This window comes from Carassius carassius, chromosome 27 (assembly GCF_963082965.1).
Source record: "Carassius carassius chromosome 27, fCarCar2.1, whole genome shotgun sequence".
NCBI lineage: Eukaryota > Metazoa > Chordata > Actinopteri > Cypriniformes > Cyprinidae > Carassius > Carassius carassius.
Genome location: NC_081781.1, coordinates 1618476 through 1639232, shown reverse-complemented (window position 1 = coordinate 1639232; position 20757 = coordinate 1618476). Strand labels below are relative to the sequence as shown.

The window sequence follows — 20757 nt, the reverse complement described above, 5'->3', positions numbered from 1 at the left end:
AAGTTAGTTTGTTGACACTGTTTAGTTTCTTTTAATTGCAGTTCAGTAATTTTCTCTTCCTGTCATTCCAGCTTCCTGCGCTGTGGTCAATTTATTTCAAAATAATGAATTGAAAGGAGCCAGTTCTTAAATTAGAGTTTTGCCCCACCCCTGATAAGTAATTCTATTCTATCTCTTTCCCTGTGTGTCAAGCAGAATTCCATCATTTGTCTCAGTAAGACACTTTCTCATTAGTCATCTCACTGACTCTCTGTCTCTCTGCTCTCATTGCAGTAAGTCTCTCATCAAAGTGCAGCACACATCTAACAGCAGCAACAACAGCTCTCTCTACTGCACAAACACACACACACGACTGCAACACAAAATTCTTCAATAAGGGATTCATATGATAATTGTGTGAGGAACACACTGACATTTGTCAGTATTCACTGATAATCTTGCCTCTGTGGTAAAGTAGCTTTCACATATTACATGCAACAGCTGGAGGTGTCATTGACATTAAAGCAATAGTTCACCCGCAAATGACAATTTCCTAAAAAGGTCTTCAAACTCAGGCCATGCAAGATGTAGATGAGTTTGTGGTTACACTTTATTTCGATAGTCCACTTTAGACATTCTACTGACTATAAGTAACTTTCTAACTACATGTTAACGACATATCAACTAAATCAGAAATTTGCAACTACATGTCTACTAACTCTCAGAGTAGACTGTTAGGGGTAGGTTTAGGCTTAGTATAAGTTGACAAAGAAAGTGTTAGAAGATATTAAGCAGACAGTCTACTAATACTCTACTAACTGCTAGTTGACATGTAGTTTCAAAGTTACTTACTGCTAGTAGAATGTCTAAAGTGGACTATCAAAATAAAGTGTTACCGAGTTTGTTTCTTCATCAAATTTGGAGAAATGTAGCATTGTGTCACTTGTTCACCAAAGGATGCTCTGCAGTGAATGGGTGCCGTCATAATGAGAGTCCAAACAGCTGATAAAAACATCACAATAATCTACTAGTAAAAAGCCAAAAGCTGTGTGTTTGCAAGAAACAAATCCACCATTACATTTTTTTTCAACTGCTTACACAAAATCTTTACTTGTGACACAATTTCTGAAACCCGACACTGAAATGCCAGAACCACACACCAAATCTGCAAAACTATACACTAATTCTCAGACTCGTATCTTAGCCTCTGTTTCAAGTTAAAAATGTTTAAATGATGGATTTGTTTCTTACAAAAACACAGGTTTGTCTTCACTAGATGGACTGGAGTGGTGCTTGATTATTGTGATGTTTTTTATCAGATGTTTGGACTCATTCTGACGGCACCCATTCACTGCAGATGATCCATTGCTGAGCAAGAAACACAATGCTACATTTCTCAAAATCTGAAGAAGAAACAAACTCATCAACATGAGACTGGGTAGATTTTGGCAAATTTAGATTTTTTTTTTTTGGTGAACTATTCCTTTAAATACCAATGCACTAGAAAATAGATAATATACAAAGCATATGGACTATTACTGTAATAAGATACGTTTATTTATTTATTTATTTATTTATTAGAGCTTGACAGCATAATATTCATTAGAAGGATTTCACTTCTGTCTATCTGTCTAACTTCTATCAGTTTACTACTTTAATGCATCACAATTCATGAATATTGTGTCACATTGCATTGCATTGCATGTAATTTAATGCTTTGAATGTACTCAGTCTCATTTGTCATATAAAAGTTTACTAAATATGTTTATACTGAAACTCCATTAATAATTTTAATTTGCATTAATGTAGCTTTGCTAAAACTGGGCCAGGGATTTTTAGTTCCCAGCATGATTTTCATGTAATTGAATGTGGACTGTAACTATGGAGATTAAGTGGCATTTCATGTGTTTTTATACTATGAGACAACAGAGAGACTTAATAGTGTTTTGTGTTCTGTTACTGAGATTCAGTTTTAAGGGTTACCATTATGGTGAAGAGTGGAGCATTTGTTTAGCTTCAGGATAGATGCATCAAGAATATCTATATCTCCATTTAATTATTTAGCCGACACTTTTTTTCAGAATACACTCACTTTGTTATTAACAATTTTACCAATACTTTTGCATTGTTTAATATGGTTACATTTAGCATGCTAACAAGTGCTTTTCCCCAGTTATAGTTAGCTTAGCTGCTGGGTTGCTTTGATATTTAGTAGCTTTATTATGTTTCAGGATTCTCACACACAAAGTGTTTCATTTAATGTAAAGAAAACCCATTTTGCAGTATGTGGAGCCACCGTCCACAATCCTATGAGTTCTGCCAAAGGATTATGTTTTTGTGTTGAGTGGAAAAATGAAAGTCACACGTTTGGATGGGCATGAGGGTAAGTAAATTATTTTTTCGGATGAACTAACACTTTAATATTTGTAATATGTAAAGCTTGAATGGGTTGCTGTGGCTCAGATTCTCTGGCCGCGAGCGTTTGAACAGCAGAGCTGCTGTAATTCTGCTGAAGTTACACTTTTTTCTGCTGAGTAAAAACTTCACCTCATCTGAAACTCTGATCCTCTCATGACCTTATTAGAACTGCAGAAGGATTTCACAGACTGTGCGTGTGTGTGTGTGTGTGTGTGTATGTGTGTGTGTGTGTTGTGATGCTCTTCATCAGTGCAGGGCATTCAAATTTGATGCTAATTCATCCTGCATATGGCTGTGAATGTGGAAGAGATGATGAGTTTGCTGATGTTAATGGAAGTCTGTGTGTCAGTTTCTCCTTCAGTGATGGCTGTGTTAATGTTTTTGCTTTAGGAAGTGAAGTACTTGCTAAACTATTACTAAGATGTTCTGTGTTGTTTCTATTGATTGACAAACATTGTCTGAACAAGTCAGATCATTTAGAAAAGCATAATTGGGCATTTGTCCAATTTGTTGAGCTTGTTGAAATTGTTTGATATAATTACTTTTGCAATGTTTTAAAGACTTCTGAACAGTAAGCAACCAATTCCTGTGGGGGATTGAATTTGTGAACAGCACCACCTACCGATGAAAAGTTATTTTTAATGCTAAACCTGCTGCAGTTGTCATATATCCTTAGTTTTGCTGATTCTCTATCATGCTTAATCCCATATCCATGTCTATAAAATTGTTAATTTTGCAATAATTCAGCACAGGGTTTCTTAATTGAGGTTCATGATGGAACTACATGGGGGTTCATGTTTGTCTTCACTTTCTGTTTGTTGATGCTTAAAACACAAATATTGTGCATCATAATTTTTCTCATTGCTTTTGACCAGTATTTTCTCACGTTTGGTCCAATAAAAGAAACTTTACTGACTAATCAGACTTATCCCTTATCTGACTTAGAGTTTTACTGATTATCCAGGCATGTAGGCCTACCTGAAAACATCCTGCAGTGATCAAGAGCTAATCAAATCTATACATCTTTTTGCACTCCAAGTTGTCAATCAATTCTCTGAAAATGCAGAATGAGAGGTAGAGTTTGATGACAGAAACTGTTACTCCGACTGTCTGGTTATGTGCATTTCTCAAAACTACTTGTTCAACCTCCACATCATCTAGTCATTTGTGCGCATCATAAAAGCAGTTTCTCATTCTTTTGAACAAGTTGCGATTGCTTTGGTACATTCATGCAATTGATTAAGTGTATTTGTCTGCGGTTTCCTACATTATCAGTTATCAAAATGTATATATCTCTGTAAAATACTCTTACCCTTCAAAACATCTATAGGCATTAGTTCATCGTATAAGTCATTAAATGCAAAATGGTTGTCATAACATCAAAGCATTTTTTCTACACATTTCTATTAGACTTTTTGTAAACTTGCCATGAATTGTGTAGGTCAATCGTGACATTCACTAATGAAGAGAAATGTAGATCATGCCAATGATAAACCAGTTCTCTGAAATAACTCAAAAGTGCATCTGATGAGACAGAGGACACCACACTAGTTGCAAATTCTGACATTCGATGAACATCCAGGAAATGATCAGGATCAACAGCTGAGAGGAGGAATAGCAGTAAGGATGCATGGTGGAAGGGTACAGACGAAAAGGCAGAAGAAGCCTAGAACATAGGTGCATATCAGATTAAATAAGAGCCACTGTGGATCATGCTGTCAATCATGGCCTTACAATAGCAGAGGTGGGTTTCCTGTGTTTGCCTTGTAATTTTGTAATTTATCTTTCTTTTCTATATCACAATAACATTGAAATGTTTTTTACTAGTAAAAAGAGTAACTGTGAATCCTATCCAGTCTCTTTCAATCAACACACTACTTACTGTAGTTTGTAAATTTGTACTTTTGAAATGGATATATGGCATGCATAAGAAGTGCAGCCTTCTACATTTCAATACAGTAACTGTCATCCAAACTGTTGCCATATCAGGTAATACTAACAGAGTGAATTTTGACTCTCTTGTTTGTGAACAATGCACAAACCAGCATACTGAGTTAATTTTAAACTAGGATTTTCTCAATTTATCCTACCAGTGTTATAGGAAGACATTCAAAGTGTATGTTTTTGACAAAATGCAACTTGGCAAAACATCAGGTAGTACTTTTTTTATTATTATTTTTTATTTTATTTTTGCCAATTCAAAAATCAATTTAGGTTGCCTTTAAAATGCCAGTTTTTCAATTTGAATTAATATTGCATGCTTTATGCAATATTATTGCAAAATATTGCATGCTTTAAATTGAATATATAACCCTTTAAAACCCACTATATCTTTTTTATAAGCAAATTTCTTCTTATTTAGACTTTTTAGCAGGTAATAGTTCTTTTAGTGTAATTGTACAAACATCTATCTTCAGCTTGAGCTTCACGTGTGTTTTTTTGCTGTCAGATCTATACTTACTTTCATAATGCAAACATTAAATGAACCACGGAGTGGTGTTGGTGCTGTAGATAAGACACATGCCTTTGGTGTGAGAGACCTGGGTTCGAATCCACTGTGAGACACCAATGTGTCCCTGAGCAAGACACTTAACCCCTAGTTGCTCCAGAGGCGTGTGACCTCTGACATATATAGCAATTGTAAGTTGCTTTGGATAAAAGCTTCAGCTAAATGAATAAATGTAAGCACTTATTGGACTGAAGCAGCTGAATTTTACTTGATTATCCATGCATCATTTTTTTGAAAAAATCATGTTAAAATTTGAGCCACAAATATTATCATCAGACTTTTGAGGTATATACTGTTATAAAGATCTCACTGATTTACTTTACAAAGATCAGAATTTCATCACTTTTTGTCCATATAAATACTGTACCACATTCTGCACCAAATTGCATTATCATGCTCACTTTTCTTCCATATTCTCACTATGTTAAACTAAGCCTGCATCACGTTATGCTCAACAAGCAACACATGAAAACGTTTCAATATTTTATGTAAAAGTTCAATAAACTGTTTACCAGACTTCTCTTTCATACTTCAAGCTTTACAGGGTTGATATCTACTCCTATTAGAGGCAGCTTCAGGTTGGCCTGCTCATTTTTTTTTCTGAATGAGTCTCTACTATTGCGTGACTGTCTCTATTAGTCATCTCTTCCACTCTGCTGGCTTCTCTCTCCGACAGCGCCGTACCTCAGTCTGATCCCCTGTGGCGGCTCAACATGATGAAGACAGCAATGAAAGGGTCACTGCTGAGGCACCCAAAAATAAACCAGAAAAGTCCAATGAAGACTGACCAGCGCTGCATCTGCGACTAGGTTTTTAGAAATGATACAAGCATGTGGCTGTTATTTCTTTCGTAAGGGCCATCAAAAAATCTGTATATCATACTAGATCATACTAACCTTACAAAGCCTGCAGTATCACATTGGATCGGTTCATTTTCAAGACCTAAATTATCACTATGATGTAAAACACAATCTACCGCGTGAATTGTGTCTGATTCTCATCTGACTAACAATTTAGACTTTTTTTTTTTTAGCAAGTAAAAGGCCTGAACAAACATCCACCTACAGTTTGGGCTTCATTTGTATTTTTGCTGTGAAATCTTAAATGAACAGCAGACAAAACCACCCTCCCCATCCAACTACCCCAACATTTGTGCATTTATGATAAACTTTTGACCACAATTTCATATCATCTTAAGTCTTTCTTTATAGCTATGGTAACTAACATACTCATTATTCATAAAGACAGCTGTTTTATAGCATATTCATCAGACAATAATTACACAATTTTGATTATGTAAGACCAGCAACATTACAGCAGCAGTTTTAAAAGATGTTTTCTTTGGACTGTTTGACTCATAAGAGAATATGGCAAAATATTACTTAACTAATTTGTGTTTTCTTCTACATTTCACATACCAACCATGGTTTTACAAAAAAAAAGAAAGAAAAAAAAAACACCATGGTAACCAAAAATTAACAAAGGTTTTGCTACATTAACCATAGTTTAACCATGGGATTTATAGTAAAACTGTAAAGATTTGTGATTTGTGCTCCGAAGTCCTGATCTGAATAAAAGGATTTGCGTAGGCCTATTGGTATAGAGACATGTCCCTAGCCTCCCTACTATATTCTACGCCCTTGATTGTTTAAATATTTCAACCTGAACACTTACTGGACTGAAGCAACTTAGCTTTTCTTGATTATCCATAAAATCATGTTTAAATGAGGACCAAATATGATCATCAGGCCTTTGAGGAAAGTCTCAATCATCATTGTATTGCATTGCATTATATGTTTTGATCATCAAACTAAGCATTTAAATATCACCTTACTAAGAAATTATAGGGGAATATAGAGTAGCAATTGATATTTATATAATTTTATCTAAGTATCTACTATACTGATTTACATTACAACTATGAAAATGTCATCACTTTTTGTCCATATAAATATCAGCATCTGCATCGAGTTGCAAAAATGTAGCTGTTCTGTTCTTAATATTGTCACTAAATCAGATTATATGAGCCAGTCTGAAAAAAGCCTGAAGTATCATATGTTAAACATAAAGCATTTCATTTTATTATTATTTTATCCAAAGGTTCAGTAAATTGAATTATTTGATTATTAATTCATATGTCAGGATTTACAGGGTTAAAGTCACCATGAAATCACAATGGAATGAGTTGCTCTGAAGTTGATTTCTCTGGTTTCATAATCTAGATCTAAGCCTCAAAAACCTACTAGGTTCAGAGAGGATCGACAAGGCAGGATTCAACAAGATTCAAAACATAACAATCAACATCAAAAAAGATTTTGCAGTGATTTAGAAATGCATTTCTCAAAGTAGTATGCATTAGAGCAAACATAATTCAAGCACACTAAATGTCCAGTGGCGGTTTGTAGGAGATCATTCTGTGAGCAGTACGTGACTCATGATTAGAGCCTCAATGTTGGACCGCTTGTGTAATGAACTGATGGCTAATGTGCTCTTCTCTTGTCTTTTTGATTCCTGGCATCATTGTGTGTGTGTAACCTCTTATGTGTTCATTTTGAGGTTATGTGATCTAGTGTTGTTTAGATGATGATTTAGATGCTAACCTTTGCAAAAACCAACACATGGTGCCAAATGTGAGCTTGTCTCGTCTCATCTGTTCTTTATTTATTTGCCTCTTTCTTCTTTTTGTTTCTGGCTAGTTACAGACCATATATATAATATTGCTTTGTTCTGCTAAGACCAGTTTCATGTAAATATTTAACTAATTCGATTTCCAATTGATTGTTCATTATTTGTAGTAGACCTTTAATATCCCATTTCCTATCAATACATTCACTGTAAAACCCGACAAGTAACTTAACTCAAACCGTTTGAGTAAACAGATATCCTTAAAAACCTGACAAATTAGGTTTTTACTCAAACCGTTTGAGGAAACCAATTGCCTTAAACCATTTAAGTACTCTGAACTTAAATCAGTTGAGTTCACTGAAAGAAGATTTACATTGCAATTAAATAATGAAGTGATTGAGTGATAATTGAGCCTTAGTGATGAACACCTGCTGTTAACAAACAGAATTAATGAAGAAAAGAGAGAAAGGAACTACAACTGACTTCAGACACAGCCTCACTCAAACCTGACAAGTTATGTTAACTCAAACCATTTGAGGAAACCGATTGCTTAACCATTTAAGTTTTACAACTAACAGTTATGAGTACTCTGAACTTAATTCAGTTGAGTTCAGAAATAGAAGCTATACATTGCAATTAAGTAAGTAATTGATTGCGTAAGTGATGAACAGCTGCTGTTAACAGAATCACAGAAGAAAAGAGAAACACAAGAACTACTAAAACTGACTTCAGACACAGCCTTCAATCAACTGATGAACAGATGAAATCAACTGAAATTAAATACATGAAATCTCTCAAGATCTGATTAAACAACACCACAAACAGCATCACCAGCTCCACTTATTAATAATCAAACTGACTTTATTTCTATCAGACGTCTACAGAAGATCTTATTGAGAATGAACTAAGGTTTAGATGTTGATTTATTGTTTCATTTGAAGTAACCATGTTAGAGATCAGTGTTTGCTTTAGTTGTGCTCCTGACCCTTGACTTCAGTCTTTATGTTTTCTCTGGCTGTTATAGTCATGTGTTTTTAAAACATGTTTGTTATAACTCAAAAAAACAGAGAAAATATTAACAGGTATTGGTTGTTATGCAGTTTACTGGTGATGGCAATCATCAGTTATTGAGTTGTTCAGAGTTCAAAATCTGACTAAAGAGGTGCTGCGTAATTTTAGTTCAGTTTATTATAATGAAAAGTCACTCAAAGAGCCAGTGGTTTCGTCGTTACCTGTTTACATAAAATTATCGAACACTTTATGCACATACATCTTTCTTCTGTGGCAGCAATTAGTCACACACAAACATCAATAATCAGAATATGAACCTCAACAATGGTGACAAAAAAAAACATGCTGCAATGCATGCTGGGTATTATTATAGTACAAAGCTAATCTATGGCTCCCAGCATGCTCTGCTGCATTTTATTTTTATTATGGTAACCATTGTTGAGGTTCATATGCTGATTATTGATGTCTGTGTGTGACTGTTTGACACTATAGAAGACCAAACTGTTTGGAAAGTCATTTTATATTAACAAATTATCACAGAACCACTGCTTCTTAGAATCACTTTTACTATATTATCTAACTAATTACATAACACTTATTTCATCAGAGGTTACACTACGAACAGTTCAATAATTGATGATTATCATTTATCATCAATGGGTTAGGTATAAAATGCTAATGGCATTTTTTCTGGGCTTTTGAGATACAACAAACATGTTTCAGAAACATGTGGTTACAACAGCCAGAGAAAACACAAAGACAGAAGTCAAGGGTCAAGAGCACAACTAAAGCAAACACTGATCTCTAACATGGTTACTTCAAATGAAACAATAAATCAACATCTAAACCTTAGTTCATTCTCAATAAGATATTCTGTAGACGTCTGACAGAAATAAAGTCAGTCTGGTTATTAATAAGTGGAGCTGGTGATGCTGTTTGTGGTGTTGTTTAATCAGATCTTGAGGGATTTCATGTATTTTATTTCAGTTGATTTCATCTAAGGCTGTGTCTGAAGTCAGTTGTAGTAGTTCTTGTGTTTCTCTTTTCTTCTGTGATGCTGTTTGTTAACAGCTGCTGTTCATCACTAATGCTCAATCAGCACTTAGTTAATCACTTAATTACTTGAATGCAAAGTTTCAAAACTTACATGGTTTAAATCAAGGCAATCTGTTTACTCAAATGGTTTGAGTTAAGTTTACTTGTCGGGTTTTACAGTGTTCTTAAAGTTATTTTTCTTCACTAAATTTCATACAATTTAAGTTGAGTGAAACTATTTCTAAAGTACAATCATGCTTTTTGTTTACATTTACATGTGGTATTTATCTGTATCTGACTTATGATAAATAATGTAGGCTATTGTTTAGTCTCGTAAAAATTATTTCTTCTTTTCTGTTTCTACTTGAATTGATTTTAACAAACTTTAATTGATTTTTTTCTTTTTTTTATGTTTTATTATTCTCTACCTTTATTATCTGTATCCCAAGTTTTTTGCATCCCAAGTCTGTATCCCAAGATTTTCCCCCCAAGAGGAGTTTCTTTATTTTGTTATTTTTCAACGCTGTTTATATTCTTCTAATTTGTTGCTTTCTTGCCTCTCTTTTCTCGTCTGGTTTCATCTGTTTTGATCTGGTTTGGTTTATTCTTCTAGTTTCGTTCTGTCAGCATGTGAATAAACATGAGCGGTTGAATTATTAGCATCAGTTCTACCGTATCTGAGCGTAAAATCTGTAGGTTTAACGCGTGCTAAATCAATTACACGACTCAACAAAACTTATAAGTAAGCAAGCATGTGAACCAGTGTCATGGTTCCCACAAATATGGAGCAGCACAACATTTTTCAGCATTAATAAACATTTACACAGTTTATGCATAGTCAGTCAGTAAGGAGATTCTGTAAATTCTTGCATTTGTGCAAGTTCTCCATAAAATTGTCAGCATCTTAGATGCAGCTTCCAGTCTGTATGCCTGATGTACTTGATTTTCTTTATGATCAGACAGAAGTGTTATGCAAGAGAAGGTTCAGAGATGCAGAGCTGAAATAATGAGGCTGGTGCTCGTATGCTCACTTTGAACTTTCCACATACATGCTACCTATTAACAACTCTGGAAAAAAAAAATCCCACAGACCATTTAGAACACCTTAAAAAATCAATGCAATAGTTTAGAAAACACATCACAATACCTGTTCCCTCACAGATTCTCAGTAAAGTGTTGCATTGATACCTATCTTTCTCTTTATGCTTTCCCAACACATAAATGTGCTCATGAATAATGAATCTTGACATAGAAGGAAAAGACATGCTGTTTTTTTTCCATGAGAATTAACAAGAAGAATCACACACCGCAGAAGCATGATGTGGCGCTATAAATAGAACGTGGCTTCTGCTTCAGGCTGTGATTGTATTTGCACAGGTCAGGGCTGCTATCATCTGCAGAAGGAAGGTTGAAAACCGGAGACTTTCTGTGTTTCAAAGCTAATAAATCAAAAATGCCAGACATAAGAAAGGTTGTGACCCAAGCGGTGATTGGCACGTCATTGTTCTGCGATGTTCTGTGAGTCCAGGAAAGGAATCGATGGAGCTCTTCGTTAGTTCATGTAGAAAAGCCCACACATGCATTACTAGCGTGGCATTCAGCCAGACTACAGGTGTGTGTGTGTGTGTGTGTGTGTGTGCAGCCCCTGCATTATAATCCACTGATGCCATCCACATGACAGCCAGTGATTCATATATTTTGTAATGGACATGAGTTTCTTAATATCTCTGAGATCATTAAAACCGTATTAAATCCTTGTCTGTTTTAAAGAGGACATCACGGGGTTCTCTGAGATGCCAAATGTTTTGAGTAAATAAAATTGATTAGAACCTTAACTGATATCTGTGGGTGGGGAAATTGGTTTATTGCTAAAATTAGAGCTGTAATACAATTATTGTATTGTAGAGTCACCATTTTTTTTTTGGTTATTTCAAAAGTATAAAGACTCGTCAGGATCAAAGATTTACTTGTTGTTGTTTTTTTTGTTTTTTTTTTACAAATATCTGGGTGATCAGGTTCCAAGACCCAATAATAGACAAACAACACGAACAAGCTCAAGCATTTTATAAAAAGAGAAGAAACTAAGATATTCTGTTAATCTGATACTAATATTTATTATAGAATGAGTTATATTATCATTATTGTACAAGTTAAGTCTGGAATAAGAGGAATTCAAGTTTGGTTTGGTTTTATGAAGTAATAATGTAATATAGTATAAAAACAGATTTGAAAGAGTATTTAAAAAAAAAATAATAATAATAATAATAAAATAAAAAAAGGAATTTATGCTCACCAAGGCTGTATTAATTTGATAAATACAACAGCAAAAGAAAATAATAATAATAATAATAATAATTAAAAAAATTATAATAATTTTGTAAAACAATAATATTGTGAAATATTATTACAGTTTAAAACAACTGTTTTCTATTTAAAAATATATTAAATATTTAATCCTCTGGTGCAAAGCTTCAGTGTCACATGATCCCTCAGAAATATACTGATTTACTGCTCAATAAACTTTTCTGAAAACAAACAAACATTCTGAAGGTTTTACTGCTTCACATTTTTGCAGAAACCATTATATTTTTCAGGATTCGCTGATGAAGAAAAAGTTCAAAAGAACAGCATTTATTTAAAATAGAAATATATTTGTAACAAATATATATATATATATATATATATATATATATATATATATTCACATGAATTCAAACTGACCCCAAAAGTTTGAACGGTAATGTATATAATTATGAAAATTCATTTTTTGTTTTACATAATTAAAACTCTATAATTGTGTAAACCTACAATCTCAAGACATTTGTTTGTTCGCTGATTTCCCAGTGAGATATTATGAGCGCTGAATCTTCGCTCTGCTGCTCTCGCCTGCGCGCTTCCCTCATTCCCCTCCAGAGTTCGATGCGCTCGGCTCTCGGCTCTCGGCTCTGCCTGGAGTTCTCAGTGCGGCGACAGCGGTGCTGAATATGGCGACAGACGGGATGATTTTAACAAACCACGACCACCAAATCCGGGTCGGCGTCTTGACAGGTAAAGGCCCGAATCCTTCAAGTCACCCTGGGGTTTATATTGATGGAAAGTGGCCGCGAATTTCCAGCTGTTTTCCAGCGGTGCCTCTCCTCCCCAAGTGTGTGTGTTTGTGTGCATGCGTGCATGTGTGCATTTGTGTGTGTTTCTCTGTTGGACAGCGGTGATTTAAAGCCTTTTCCCTCTTTGCCAAGGATTAATTTACCTGCCAGAGCTCCTGCACGAAAAAACAGCCCAGCTTCTGGTTAATGTGTATCTGTTATATTATAATTATTTTTTATAGGAGGATATAGCTTTATCTGCGGAATTATTTTGTGTGTGTGTGTGTGTGTGTGTGTGTTGCACCTTTAAAAATAGCTCAACGTTCACGCTACACCGTTCCATGAGCAAATTTAATTCAGTGAATGTTGTATTATTTGTGAAGTACCCGGCCATTTAGACATCGGTGAAAGAGATGTGATTTACTGTCAGAGACAGTGGATGCAGTGGGCTGATATTAGTGAGGATGGCTGTGAATCGAGGGCAGAATGCTGGTTTCCTCTCTGCATGACAGTCTTGTTAATGCAAACATGCCTTCGCCGGTCATTTCCATTCGTGCTTCAAGTTTTTTCTGTGGTTTGGTTTAGAACAAATTAATTGTTTGAGTAAAGACTGTATATTATGCGATTTAATTCCCTTCCTCTGTCAAAAATGGAATGAAATCAAATGCAGACCCGAGTTACTGAACGATGGTATTTTGTGTTTGAAATCTTCTAAATTGGCAGGATAATACAGCTTTAGGCAGAGGGAAAAAACCCGGAGGCCACGGATTTTCGTGTGATGTGATTGGTGATAACCCTCTCATGAAAATCCGCTGGTGAAGGTGGTAATGTGCAAAAATGGGGAGAGAGAGAGAGACACCGATAGAGAGAGATAGAGAGAGAGAGAGAGGAGCTCCATCCAGCTCTGAGGGAAACCCCGCTTCACCTCCCCCCCCTCCTCACTGCTGTAGAGCGGGGAAACCAGCAGCAGTGGTGGCGCTGTCCATGGTGCTGAATTACAACGGTCGCTCGATGAGTGCTGTCCGCGGTGCTGAATTGCTGCGGCGGCTCATGAGCGCTGTCCGCGGTGCTGAAATGTTGCGACCGCTCCGTGAGCGCTGTACTCGATTGCGTCTAGTGCTATATATTGTGCTGAAATATAAGCGACTGTCGCTTCTCACTGGGGTATTTCCGTATATGTTCTTCTCGTCATTTATCTGATGGTTTTTGTTAGGGCAGGAGACACTGAAGGATGACACATTCCCCCAGTATTTAGATCAACTATATAGGTTTATTTCCTATATTATTGGATTTGGCCCCAAATTTGATTACAGACTTGCTTTCATCAGTACATTTGTGACAGGGGATGTATTTTTGTGACAGAGGCCATGGAAGTAACCTGAGGATATGTATTCTGCTCTGTTGCACAATGCATCAAACCTGGTTGGGCTTGAACCTATAACCTATTGGTTAACCAAGCAACCTATTTTTTTATTATTATTTAAAATATTAAACTTTTTTTACAAGAGGAAATGTACAGGGTAGTAAGTGCTACTGGGGTATTTGTCTTGCATGTTATGCTCTGTCATTTATTAGACTCTTTAGTTCTGCAAAACCAGGCATCAAACAGGAAATTTCCCAAAGTTTTGAGATTAGTGGCTTTTTTTCAGTAGCTGATTGCTAAAATGATTACATTCATACATTAATTTGTGTTTTATATGAAGTAACTATTTGCAAGGGCAGTCCCCATTAAGTAAACAGAGGTTACATTCTCAATAGCGGAATGGATTATACCTTGGAGGGTTTGAACAAACAAGCATTTGGTATATAGAGCCTGTCCTCCAACAAAAAATGACCATATAGATCGTTTGTGCAAGCACCTTATTATGACCTATATTTACGTTTTAAAGTTAAGAGCCCTCTAGCGGGCGTAAAAATAATGACAGTATCGCGTTGTGTCTGTCGTCATGAAATGACGTATCACGTCATTACCAATCAAAACGCACGTTAAATGCAATGTGTGGACTTTTTACAACGATCTCACAGTATTTCCTACATATTTTACTAGTTTGCTTATTCGTTTCGAATGACCACACCTAACCCCACCCCTAAACCTAACCCTCACAGAAATCATGCTAAATTATGATTTATTGAGCATATACATTTTCGTGCATATCCATTCCCTGGGATCGAACCCTTGATAGCATGATTACATATCAAGGTATAACGCAATAATCTACCAACTGAGCTACACGAAACACAAACCAGAGTGCAAATAAAAGAATACAAAACATTAATATGAAAACGACGTTTTGCCGATAGGGGCGCAATTGTAGGATATGCTCTTATGGGTCGTATTTCAGGGATTTGGACAAACGACCTATATGAGCATATTGGTTGGAGGACAGGTTGCGTATATAATATTAGATTTTTCTTGGAAAACAGGGCTGCTATTTTACTGACCTGCATTGTTCAGAACTATCTAATTTATCAGATACTTTTATCAGAACACTTATTACAGGTTCGGTCACTATGGTTAAATGTGAGGTAAAGAGTCTTGCACAAGAGTACAATAGTGATAGTTCATTGATCACTTCTTTTGGGGCTTGGACATACAGCCTTTTGGTTACAAATCCAGATGACCAACTACTGGTTTGAAGGGCAATCAGTGATACTGGGGTGTTTCCTTGCATTGTTCTGTAGTGCTTAGCCCTTTATTAGATGCTTTTATCAGTGTATTTTTCTAGAATCGTCCCCCTGGAGTAACCTCAGGTTAAAGTATCCTGCTCAGTGGCACAGTGGTGATAGTTCATGACTTGCTCCTTTAACCACTAGGCTATAGCACCACTGGTGTATTGGCCTGCATTGTTTTGTCATATGCTCTAATGTGATTACCGCATCAAAATCAATATCCAACACCTTAAAAACCTCTAATGAATTTCACCACGTCAGTAAAGCAAAAACAAGCCAGCAGACACATTCATGAACATGCAGTGGTCACGCTTGTCATGCATCAGATTACTTTTGCGACCCCCTCTATTCAGATATGACATTTGAACAGGAAGATTGCCAATATTTGTCTTGGTAACAAATCTACCATTTCCACTTCTACTAGTTACCCTCTCTCTCTTTCTCTGTATCACCAAAGGCCTGTGTGTTGAGGGAAATTAAGACAGGAAGGTAAAAAGAAAGAGGAGAGAGATATCACATTCTGTGTGTGTCATCTGACCTTTAAGAAATCTCTCTCTCCTTGCTGTTGCTCTTCCCTTTGTGCAGCTGTGGGATTTCACGATGTTGAAAGTGATTTCCTTCCAGATCTCTATCTTGCCAGTCACCTCTGAGACTCTCACTTACGGGCTATTGAAGTATCTTTATTATCAACAATGGAAAGATAAATGTGTTCAGTGATCAGGGATGATAGTGTTGACCTTTGACATCAGTCTGTGTTTTTACTTCAATCTTGTGTGCCTGTGCTTGACTAATCATCCAATGACGGAAGGCCCCATCCACATCTGCTCAATCTTCCCCAATGACAGTAGGGTCATATGACCAGAACTGTCCCCATCTCTGGGGTTGAGAGGAGCTTTGGTTGGCATAGCAACACTGTGGCGGTTTTAGGAACATGACAAGCATACAGCAACTCCAAGATGTTGGGTAGGAAAAAGTGTGACACCTGGAAACAATACAGAGATGTTGTTAGAGCCATTCAACTTTCATTCACTTGGATTGCCTATATTTTTTGAGGGCATTGAGAAAGAATTTCACTCATGTGAATGAGTGTCTGTTGAGTGTTTTTAAGAACTAGCTATTGGTAGTGGTGCATATTATTAAACTCATTTTATCCAGTGTTAAGTATTGTTTATATATTATTATTATACAGTATTTATTAATCTTTTAAATTAGCTTCTAGTTTTGTATTTTCAGTCTTCATTTTAATGTAAGTTTTAGTGATTTTGTTACTTGATTTGGCATTTTTATTTATTTCTGTATTTTATTCAAGGGGAAGTTGTGGCCTAATGGTTAGAGTGTCGGACTCGCAATAGAAGGGTTGTGAGTTCGAGTCTCAGCCGGCAGGAATTGTTTCCCTGGGTGTCCACTAGTGTTCTCACTTCCCCATAGGCACCCCACTGCAGGCACTACATTTCCCACAAAGCCTGTCCCTTCATCACGGTTAATTGCACACCTGTTAATTGCACTCAGCTGTCTCCACTTTCATCGTCTTCACCTATCTATATAAACCGGTCTGTTTTCTATCTGTGTTATGGAGTCCTTGTTTTCTGTCACCCGGTTTTCTCACGATCCCTTGTATTTTCTTATTTCTTGTTTCTGGACTGATTTTGTGTTATGATCTCTTGCCTGTTTTTGGATTATTATTTTTGTATTACCCTATTAAAACACTGCTTTTGGATCTCTCGTTTCCGGTGTGCATTCGTCACAATATTGTACTATTAACTTCATTTTTATTAAAATTTTTGTCATTTTAGAACTTAATTCAATTTAATTCAGTTCAGCAATTAGTTTCCAAGGCAATATTCCAAGGCAATATAATTATCTTTATTTTAATTAACAAAAGTTATATATATATATACAGTACAGACCAAAAGTTTGGACACACCTTCTCATTCGAAGAGTTTTCTTTATTTTCATGACTATGACTTCACACTGAAGACATCAGAACTATGAATTTACACATGTGGAATTATATATGGAATTATATACATTACAAAAAAGTATGAAACAACTGAAAATATGTCATATTGTAGGTTCTTCAAAGTAGCCACCTTTTGCTTTGATTACTGCTTTGCACACTCTTGGCATTCTCTTGATGAGCTTCAAGAGGTAGTCACCTGAAATTGTCTTCCAACAGTCTTGAAGGAGTTCCCCGAGAGATGCTTAGCACTTGTTGGCCCTTTTGCCTTCAGTCTGCGGTCCAGCTCACCCCTAAACCATCTCGATTGGGTTCAGGTCCGGTGACTGTGGAGGCCAGGTCATCTGGCGCAGCACCCCATCACTCTCCTTCTTGGTCAAATAGCCCTTGATGCCTTCAGTGTGACTCTACAATTTTCATTTTTCATTGTCATGAAAATAAAGAAAACTCTTTGAATGAGGTGTGTCCAAACTTTTGGTCTGTACTGTATATATATATATATATATATATATATATATATATATATATATATATATATGTATATATATATATATATATGTATATATATGTATATATATATATGTATGTATGTATATATATATATACGTTTCAGTTAAAAACACTGGTTCCATGTAGGGTTTGATTTGTTCAGTAGAAGCAATCTACTGGAGCCAAATGAAAATTAGCATGTCATTGGTTAAGAGATTTGTCATGCTGCAATTAAAGATCACATGATTAATAGATCCAACCGAAAGGGTTCCAGTTTCTTCATATGTGTAGTTTAGGTTCATATTTCAGTAGCTATTGGGTTTTGAAATATTTAGTTCCACCCCCTTTTAGCACTGTGTCTCCAAATGTCTTCTTTTTTAGCATCCTCACCTTGGTGAGTACTGGCCTAAAAATAAACCCAATCTGACCTTGAGAAGGACCGCCATCTTCCTGTCACTTCTACAAAACATGAGTTACTATTAAGGGGACCAAGAAAAGTAGTTCAGATCAGAAAACCTTTTAACTGATCAGTGGTTCACACTGGTTTTGTATATAAATGCTCATTGCAGTGTGTTTTCTTTTTTTGATGGTACTCATATTTGCTTGATTTTGTCTTCTTTTCCAATCATTAATGGTGTTTGATTAGTCAAGCATAATAAAGAATACATTTGAATTGAGGTAGCAAACAGGATGAAGAATTGCAATATGAATTTGAATTTAAGGAAGTAAAATTATAATAAATTTAAATAAATTTTAATGTAGTTTTCAGGGTTGTTCTAGTATCATCAAGATACTATTGAAGTGTTGTATTAATATTTAACATTTTTCATATTTTACATTTTCATTTTGAATGGAAATTTTGTTGTGTGCTTGTTAGGGCTGGGCAATATATAAAAAAAATATATATATATCTTGATATTGTCATAATTTGTACGATATTCAATATATATCTCTGTTTGCATTTGCATTTAAATAATAAAAAAAACTCTAGACTATCACTGCTTTTTATTAAATGAACACATGTATAATGTAACTCAAGTAGTGAGAAACAAGTACAAAAAGTGCATTCTGTCAACGTTTTTAGTGCATGAAATTCACAGTTTACACTGTGCATCTGGGGGGAACTAATTAAACTGGGATATGTATTTTTACAAGTTTTTAGCTAAGAACATAAGTCTGTCAGTCTACTATCTCTGAACAAAAAACTATGTTCCCACTGGCACTAAAAGCCCTCTCAGATGGAGAGCTATTTTAGGTATTTCATATTTATATATATACAGTATATATATATAATGTTGATCCAGGATCATCAGAAGATGTTGTTCTAGGAACATGTCTTACTTGGCAAAATCACGGCGACCGTTTCTCTATTCACACAACAGTGATTGAGTTTACATTTTAAGTTTGAGTTTGCATTTATATATTGCATTTATATAGCTACCACAAATCGCAAACAATACAGTCAAGATCTCATGACAGAACACAGACCGGCTGAATGCTTTCATTTAGATTGCCAAACTTTGTTTGTTTGTTTTTCAGATCATATGTGGTGGCGCTTCCATGAGGAGCGAGCGTTTGAGTGCGAATGGTTGCCAGATTGCTTAAAATAAGTAAAACCCCAGGAAGAAAATGTATTTATGTAACAGTGAAGCTCTGATTCTGGGATTTTAACTCTTGATATCTGGCAACTGCACTCATGAGAACTCGCATAGTAGAGGTGTGTAGAGCAGTCCGCAATAACATGTTCCGTTTTTGGAACTTCGGCGCATTCTTTTGGGAAACTATGCTTGAATTTTAAATATTCGATTCACTATATTTTCCAATTTTACAACGTCATCAAAATTATTGCGATATTATACCTAATATTCAAAATATTGCCCAGCCCTAGTGTGTGTGTGTGTGTGTGTGTGTGTGTGTGTGTGTGTGTGTCAGTAAGGTTTTTATTAATTATTTTAAATTTATAGATGAAATATACTTTTTTTATATATATATATATTTTATTTTAATGAATGTTTAATGTCAAGATAAGGAACAGTTTTTTTATTTGATTTTAATTTAGTTTTATTTAACTATAATAAACCTAGCAAATTTTAGCGGTTTAACTCTAAGAGCTTTGAATGTCATCTTGCTAAAAGCCTTGTTTGAAAGATCTGAACAAAGTTTATAAAGCCTTGACGTTTTATGGTTTATACACTGGATTTATGGAGGGATAGATGGAAGTTCATATATTTCACCGTATTTATTTAACTCTTGTGTATAAAGGTCAAAGAACAAGTAATTTCTCAGAATTAATCACTCACATTAAAATTCTTTGAATTGCAGTTCAGTATCATCCAATCCAATTGTACACCCATAAATGGAAAAGGATAATTTTCTTTAATTCTAAAATTTTCAAAACTCTGTAAAGCAATTGGACTTATAAGGGTATAACTTTCACCCGTCAGACGCTAAAATGGGTGATAAATCATTGTGACAGTGACAGAGCACTTCTGCTTTCATTTGACACAGCGCTGTCATTATAGTAATTACATAAAATGCATTACTTTTAACTTGTCACGCTGTTTGTACGCCTCATTAGTAAAGTGCAGCATATTGTTGTCTAATTGGTGTTTTCTGTTAAAGCTCAACTAAAACTCTCTGTGTGTGAAAATTGACCTGGCAGTGATCAGAGATTGTGAGCCAGACGTTTCGACGGCAATGCAGTGGTCAGTGTTATTGACACAAATGGAAATGAGAAGCTTTGTCTTCACCCCAGTGTCTCTTGTAAAGGTTTTTATGTTTTAGAGCTGTGATTTTACACACACGTATCACCTTTCTGCATGTCACTGAGCTGGATTCTGTCTAGACTTCTGTCCTTCCACAGCAGGACCATTGAAATGCAGTCACTGAACTGAACTGCCAATGAGGAAACTCTCTGCTCCAGACAGCACACAACTCTCTCTATCTTCCTCTCTTTCTTTCTCTCTTTCTCTCTCTTT

The 20757-nt window shown here is 35.5% G+C and overlaps 1 protein-coding gene across 6 annotated transcripts in view; it reads left to right on the top strand.

Moving 5' to 3' along the window:
• Nucleotides 1–12472: 12472 nt before the first annotated feature.
• LOC132106410 (gephyrin-like) overlaps nucleotides 12473–20757 on the top strand; it is an 85872-nt gene continuing 77587 nt past the window's right edge. For all 6 annotated transcript variants that reach the window (XM_059512068.1, XM_059512067.1, XM_059512066.1 and 3 more), the window contains exon 1: nucleotides 12473–12625. In XM_059512068.1, coding sequence (XP_059368051.1) covers nucleotides 12562–12625 — 64 coding nt within the window. In that variant the 5' untranslated portion in view covers nucleotides 12473–12561. The remainder of the gene's footprint in view (nucleotides 12626–20757) is intronic.